Source organism: Triticum urartu, chromosome 1, assembly GCF_003073215.2.
Source record: "Triticum urartu cultivar G1812 chromosome 1, Tu2.1, whole genome shotgun sequence".
In the NCBI taxonomy this organism is placed as follows: domain Eukaryota; kingdom Viridiplantae; phylum Streptophyta; class Magnoliopsida; order Poales; family Poaceae; genus Triticum; species Triticum urartu.
The window spans coordinates 11,190,756-11,198,564 of NC_053022.1; the positions used below are offsets into that span (position 1 = coordinate 11,190,756).

The 7,809-nt window shown below is 48.7% G+C and overlaps 1 protein-coding gene across 1 annotated transcript; it reads left to right on the forward strand.

Moving 5' to 3' along the window:
* The first annotated feature begins 525 nt into the window (after window positions 1-525).
* Window positions 526-3,216, forward strand: LOC125542369 (FT-interacting protein 7-like). The gene has a single exon (XM_048705389.1). The coding sequence runs from the start codon at window positions 661-663 to the stop codon at window positions 3,034-3,036; it is 2,376 nt and encodes a 791-aa protein (XP_048561346.1). The 5' UTR covers window positions 526-660; the 3' UTR covers window positions 3,037-3,216.
* Window positions 3,217-7,809: the final 4,593 nt, after the last annotated feature.

Sequence of the window (7,809 nt, forward strand, 5' to 3'; positions counted from 1 at the left end):
CTGTCGTCGAATCCATCATGACGCCAGACAACTTCACCATCTTGCACGGATCCATCTACATGCGCCCGTCGCCGATCCTCCGCAACATCATGCCACCAGGATCGGCCGTCGGCCTTGCGGTGGATGAGACACCCCTCTTCCGCTTTTCCCGTCCAACCAGCACTTGTTTCAAAACGATGCCCTCATCGCCTGACCCGGTAGATCCAGATCTAGGGTTAGTTGGTGCTAGTAAGGATGGGATGCTATCGTCTCATCTGTTTTTTGGGATTAATAGCTAGTCAGTTAAACAACCATACAAATATAAGATAATGTGTATAACAACATTTTGTTTATTGATTGTGTCATAGTTCTATAGCTGGAATTTTGTTTATATCGTTGGATGAACTGTGTTGCTGATATTGATCCTAAGAAAAAAAGAAGTAGGTATAACTAGTCGCCGCACTGTAAAGATATGATAGATTCGATCTATGGTCATTGAAGGCCTTCTAAAAGGACCTTCTAAATTCTATATATATCAGGATACACGCGCTCAAAACAGTGCACACAAACGGAACTACCTAGCAAGCCATAGAAGCATGTCCGGCCGGCCGTAATACTAAACCCCGGCCATCCTACACCGCCTAGGCAGCTAGCACTCGACCTCCACCGCAGACGGTAGCCATGGCGAAGCCCCCGGCGCAGGTGGCCCCTGGATCAGCGTACAATCTCGTGGAAACGAAGCCGCCCCTTCCCGCGAAGCTCGGCCCGCGCGGCGCGGCGATGGCGGCAACGAAGATGGCGTCCACGTATGACATGGTGGAGCCGATGAAGTACCTGTACGTGAGCGTGGTGAAGGCGCGCGACCTGCCCACCATGGACGTCACCGGCGCGCTGGACCCTTACGTGGAGGTGAAGCTGGGCAACTTCAAAGGCGTGACCAAGCACCTGGTGAAGAACCACAACCCCGTGTGGCGCCAGACGTTCGCCTTCTCCTTCGCCAACCTTCAGTCCAACCAGCTGGAGGTCATTGTCAAGGACAAGGACACGATCCACGATGACTTCGTCGGCCGCGTAGTCCTGGACGTGTCCGACATCCCCGAGTGCATCCCGCCCGACAGCCCGCTGGCCCCGCAGTGGTACAACCTCTCTGATGCCCATGGGGAGAGGTTCCACCATGGCCACAGCCTCGGCGAGATCATGCTCGCCGTCTGGATCGGCACCCAGGCCGACGAAGCATTCCCAGAAGCGTACCACTCGGGCGCGCACCCGCTGTCGACCGCGGGGCTCACTAACACGCGCTCCAAGGTGTACTACTCCCCCAAGCTCATCTACCTCAAGGTATGTGTCATCGGGGCGAAGGACCTCATCGGCGCGGAGAATTCAAAGGACCCGCCGGTCAAGCCCACCATCGCCAAGATCCAGATGGGCGGCCAGATCCGCCGGACACGGGCGGGGCAGCCGCCTGCGAACCCGGTGTGGAACGACGAGTTCATATTCGTGGCATGTGAGCCGTTCGAGGACCCGCTGGTGGTGACTGTGGAGGAGAAGGTTGCTGCCGGGAGAGACGAGCCCATCGGCCGCATCATCATCCCCGTGGCGGCAAACGCGCCGCGCAACGACCTGGCCAAGTCGGTGGCGTCAAAATGGTTCAACCTGTCGCGTGGGATGACGGTAGACGAGGCGGCGGCGGATGTCACGACGGGGACCAAGCACCGTGAGCATTCCAAGACGTTCGCCAGCAAGATCCACCTCAAGATGAGCCTAGAGACGGCGTACCATGTGGTGGACGAGTCGACGCACTACACCAGCGACCTGCAGCCGGCGGCGAAGAAGCTGCGGAAGAGCGCCATCGGCATGCTCGAGGTGGGCATCCTCAGCGCACGCAGCCTCGGCAGCAACAAGAACCCCTACTGCGTCGCCAAGTACGGCGCCAAGTGGGTGCGCACACGCACGCTGCTCGGTACCGCGGCACACGCGTGGAACGAGCAGTACATCTGGGAGGTGTTTGACCTTGGCACCGTCATCACCGTCGCCGTCTTCAACAACAAAAATCTCGACGGCCATGGCGACGCCAAGGACGAGAGGATCGGCAAGGTGCGCGTCCGCCTCTCGGCGTTGGAGTCAGACCGGGTGTACACGCACTACTACCCGCTCATGGCACTGACCCCGGGTGGGCTTAAGAAAACGGGGGAGCTCCACTTGGCCGTCCGGTTCACTTGCACGGCATGGGCCAACATGCTGGCACAGTACGGGCGACCGCTGTTGCCCAAGATGCACTACACGAGCCCCATCTCCGTGCTGCAGCTCAACTCCCTCCGGTTCCTGGCGATGCAGATGGTGGCGACGCGATTGGGCAAAGCGGAGCCGCCGCTGCGGCGGGAGGTGGTGGAGTACATACTGGACGCGGACTCGCACATGTTCAGCCTGCGCCGGAGCAAGGCCAACTTCAACCGCATCATCTCGCTCTTCTCCGGCGCCTTGGCGGCCGGCAAGTGGTTCGACAACATCTGCAAGTGGAAGAACCCGCTGACCACCAGCCTCGTCCACGTCTTGTTCCTCATCCTCGTCTGCTACCCGGAGCTGATCTTGTCGACGGTGTTCCTGTACATATTCCTGATCGGGGTGTGGAACTACCGGCGGCGGCCGCGGAACCCTCCGCACATGGACACGGTGTTGTCGCACGCGGAGCTGGCGCAGCCGGACGAGCTAGACGAGGAGTTCGACACGTTCCCGACGTCCAAGCCGGGCGATGTGGTGCGTATGAGGTACGACCGGCTGAGGAGTGTCGCCGGCAGGGTGCAAACAGTGGTCGGTGACCTGGCCATGCAGGGGGAGCGTGCCCAGTCCTTGCTCAGCTGGCGCGACCCTAGGGCCACCGCTATGTTCATCACGCTCTCCTTCATCATCGCCATCGTGCTCTATGTGACGCCATTTCGGGTGGTGGCCGTCCTCGCCGGCCTGTACCTCCTCCGACACCCCCGGCTCCGGAGCAAGCAGCCGTCGGCGCCCTTCAACTTCTACAAGCGCCTCCCAGCCAAGGGTGATATGCTCCTATAACCATGACATTGCTTTTCTTGCATGGAGTTTACAATTTTTTTTAGTATATACATTCACTACTACACTACATGAGATCACACGGTGGATATCAATCACGTTCTCCCTTAAGGAAGAGGGAACATATGTAAGGTTGTATGAAACATTCTGACCGGCGGGAAAGGAAAGCTTATGTCATTTTTAGGTGCTCTCTTCGATTCATATCACTTGTCGCTCAAACAGATATATCTAGACGTATTTTAATTCAAGGTACATCCATTTGAGCGACAAGTAATATGGATCGAATGGAGTAGTAGAGAAAAGTCAATAACAAGTGAGATGGTTAAGACCATTTTTGAGTAAAACCGGTGAAAAACCAAAGGCGGTGGAAGGAAAATAAAATAGAAATGAAGACAGGGAAAGGGCAACGCACGTAAGATTGTATGAAGTGTTCTGCATGGCAGAAAGGAGAACCTTACAATCTATTGTCGTACTAAAGTAGAGAAAATACTTTATCAATTTCTTCGACAAGTATTTCCGGACGGATAAAATATTTGTCTTTCTATCTCACACCAGCAATAAGCAAGGTAGCATGCATATCTAGGTAGAGTACGTACATAGGTGGTTGCAGTGCGTGGTAGACCCCTCGTGGGTCATCGCTCATCAATGGATCGTCACTTTGAATTATGAATCCTGGATGGCCATCGTATTCTTCGTTACTACGCACGCAGGACCGTCGAGTGGCATCCATCTCGCTCGTCTCATAAATATTTGCAATGGACCAGAAATTGATCGATCAACCACCCTTTGTCCAAAACACGCACACAAAGATCGAGTGGGGCATTGCATTTGTAGACAGGGATGATGTGTAAGAAAGCTACTGGGCCTGACCGGCACGGCGTCGATACATACAGCAGGAATTGAACCTAGCGTCGGGCATGCAAATTACAGAATGTTCCCTGGCCTTGCATCGATCATATGATTAATCGTTTGCATAGATAGTTCACTGATACTGAGTGTATATATAGCAATGTACCCTGGCCTGCCCGTGGCCGTGAATAATCCGTGCCGCCCATTTCATATGTCTGCATTTTTCTTTTCTTCACCTTGCTCCATGTGCTTGTAGTTGCTGCTTGATAGTCTATGGACATGTATGTAATATTTTCGGACTTGTCATAATAGTCAATATGAAGGGCATCATGCTGGCGACCGGACAGCCGCGAAGATACTTCAATCCAGTTTCTTTTGGCCAACTATATTTAAAGATGTACACATTTATGTTAAAAGTTGTGACCCCTACCAACGCACAGGTAACATAGGTAAGAGGCAAGAGATGCCTATGCATTATAGTTTAATTTGCCAACCTTAAATGGGCATACTTATATTCTTGTCTGTAAGAGTATTAGAGAGGGGATAATTTGTCGAACCATTGTTGTATTGTGGAGCCTCGTGGGCGTATATATATAGAGAGTACAAGATCTTCTTGGAGTAAAAGATAACCTAGAATAAATCATATGATATGAAAACTCACCTTCTCAGCCCGAGCTCAAATGAGCTCGGGTGCATAGTAAAATAAAAAAAATCTGAAAATTTTGTGACAAACATAGAGTAATGTTCTAAGAGCTTGCAAAAATTTCATCATGAATTCGCATTTGTGGAAGCCATGGCAAAAAAAATTGGTGCTCCGAAATGCTTTTGAAAGTAGCATTTTCAGAGTATCGATTTTCTTTTGTTTTTGTTTTTTGCCAAGCCTTCCAGGAATGTGATTCCATAATGAAAATTTTAAAATATTTGTCAATGTTTGTCGATTTTACTGTTCACCCGAGCTCATTTAAGCTTAGGCTGAGAAACTCCACTTCCATGTGATATCCTATACTTTCATAACAACCATGATACTCAACATTGCGATTGTAGATTATCTCATCAAGTGGGTGAAAGCAATCCCCACACACCACACAGACGCAACTATCAAAATGATCAAAGACATTATATTCCCAAGATTCAAAGTTCCTAATTTTTAAATTACTGACGGTATATATCATTTCATACGAGGTGTTTTCAGAAAGATCCTCCGTAAGTATGGTATCACACACTTATAACACCATCATACCATCCTCAAACAAATGGTCAAGTGGAACTTTCAAACCAGAAGAACAAGGCAACCCTTTAGAAAACGATGCAAAAAATCAAGAAAAGATGAAGCCAGTAAACTAAATGATTCACTCTAGGCCGCATAACATACAAGAATCCTATGGAAATGGCGCCGAATAAGATGGTTCTGCAAGGTTTGTCATTTGCTCTTAGAATTAGAACATAGAGACTATTGGGCTATTAAACATATGAATCATGAGCTATCAAAGGAGGAGGAGAAAAACTCCTATTGGATATACATGCTTTAGATGAGTTCACAAACGAAGCTTGAAAGTGCTCGCCTTTTTAAAGAAAAGGTTAAGATGTAGCGCAATAAAAAAATAGATCCGAGAATTTCGTGTGATAGATAAAGTTCTTTTTTGCGGTGGAAAAGGGAGATTAATATGTCAAGTAATAGGATTAGAATCTATAGCCAGTAGGCTAATGAGAGCATCTGGGGCGACCTGCAAGCACAACTCGGTTCGATGCTCCGCTCTCGACAAAAAGGCTAGTCGATCTGCAACCCTATTCAGCACACGGTCAATACACATAAGAATATGCTCCATGTCTCCTAACAACTCCTTAATCTCCTCTATCATATGGCCCAGGTATGATCTGTTAAGTCCCGCTTCATCCAGCACCTTCACAACTGCAGCGCAATCAGTCTGAACAATGAACGGCAAAGCCGTATGCATCAATGCCGCTTTAACTCCTTCTCTGACCGCCACTAGTTCAGCTTCAAATGCATCTATACAATGGGGAATGTACCAGCATCCAGATAGTACATGCCCCCCCACATTGTTATCCCTTTCTACCATGGCTGGTGCACCACCATTATCGCATGTTCCAAAGTATCCATGTGTGGAAACCGCTACCCAGCCTGCCGGTGGTGGCGGCCATGGCGTTTGCTCCTTCATCCGATGAATGCGCGGTTTTCTAATCATGGTTCTTCTAGTGCAGGACCTTTTCCCTTCACCAAGTCTCTCCCATGGTTCAACTTAATCTGTTCCAAAGATGACACATAACTCAGCAGAAACTTACGTGTTGCCTCAACAGGAGCCGGGACTTTATCATGCAAAGTGTCGTTCCTTATCTGCCTATTTCTCCATATGATCATCAAGACCCTTGTCCGTTCTTTCTCCGTGAGAGTAACAAGCAGGTCGAAAAGCCACTCAACTCTAGTGTTCAAAATTGTCTCCTTCACTGGGACCTTCCAAACCTCACCCATGGCATCCCACACAGCCCTCGCCGCCAGACACGCAACAACGGCATGAAAACTGTCCTCGGTAGTGCACCCACATCGTTGGCACTGGTTAACAATCTCCAAGTGCCTATGCTTCTTAACTTGGCGTGTAGGTAAACATTCCCGTAACAATTTCATGCACAAATTTTCACCTTTTGCAGCACGTTGATCTTCCAAAACATGTGCCATACAAGTCGCTCCCCATCAGGCCTTGTGCTCGTCGCAGCACTACCTTGTTCTTGGATGTGATGTGAGATTGCTCAATTGGACTGATCCAACATATCAACCTAGTAAAATTTATTGGTTTCTGCTGCGAAGGTGATCACAGGTATCTTGAATGTAAGGCATCAAGCACTAGTAGAAAAAGGGTCAAATGTTCAGCTCATTAGTCCCAGTTTGTAATTGAACCGGCACTAATGTGACCATTAGTGCCGGTTCCAACGGCTAGCTGGGCCGCTACCATTAGTACCGGTTCGTGGCGAATCTTTAGCACTGGTTCGTGCCACGAACCAGTACTAAAGAGAGTGGTGACAGGATGTTGTCAGTCTGGGCCCCTCCAGCACCTTTAGTACCGGTTCTTGGCACGAACCGGTGCTAAAGGTCGTCCTATATAAACCCTTCGTCCACCCGAGCTCTCTCTGTTTTTTCCCTTTCCCCTCTCCTCTCTGTTCTTCCCCATCTACCTCGAGCTCATCTCACATTTTGCCCAAATTTTGTCAAGATTTGAAGGCCCCCATCCATTCAAGTGATCACAAAGGTAAGCAACTTTGTCCTTTCATCTCTCATTGCTAGATTAGCTTTTGCAATGCTTTATATAGTCATTAATTTATGGGTTTTAGTAATTTGGGAGGAATTATATGTGGTAGTTTATTTGATTTATATGCAATTTAAGCTCAAAATAACTCTTAGTTTGCATATGTAGGTGTGGTTTACTTAGTGCCTTCCCGTCTCCGTCCTAACCACCGTCGATCGTCCGCACCGTCTTGTGGCCGGCACCACCTTGTGGGTGAGCCCTCTTGTTCTTATCTTTTTTATATAAAAAAAATCATGTTTGTGTGATTTAGATATATAGTTACTTGTATAATTATCTTACCCGTACGTTGTTTGTTATTCATAGTGCCATGGTTTTGATATCCGTCCCCGCCGGCCCTCGTCTGCGTTATGATTCGGATGTGGTATATTTTCTTTTATAACGATTTTGTTGCATTTCGTGTTTATGACAAATTATGCCCATCAAATTGACATGGATCTTTTTATCTAGGAGGTATGTGAACCGGAAATTCCAACCGACCCTATTGTCGAGAGGTTAAATTTAGTTGAAAGAGAAAACGAGTATTTAAAAGAAAAATTGAAAAGAATTGAGGGGGAGAAGATGGAATTGGAGTTGCATGTTGCTGATGTCGTCGATGATCACAAGATCAAGA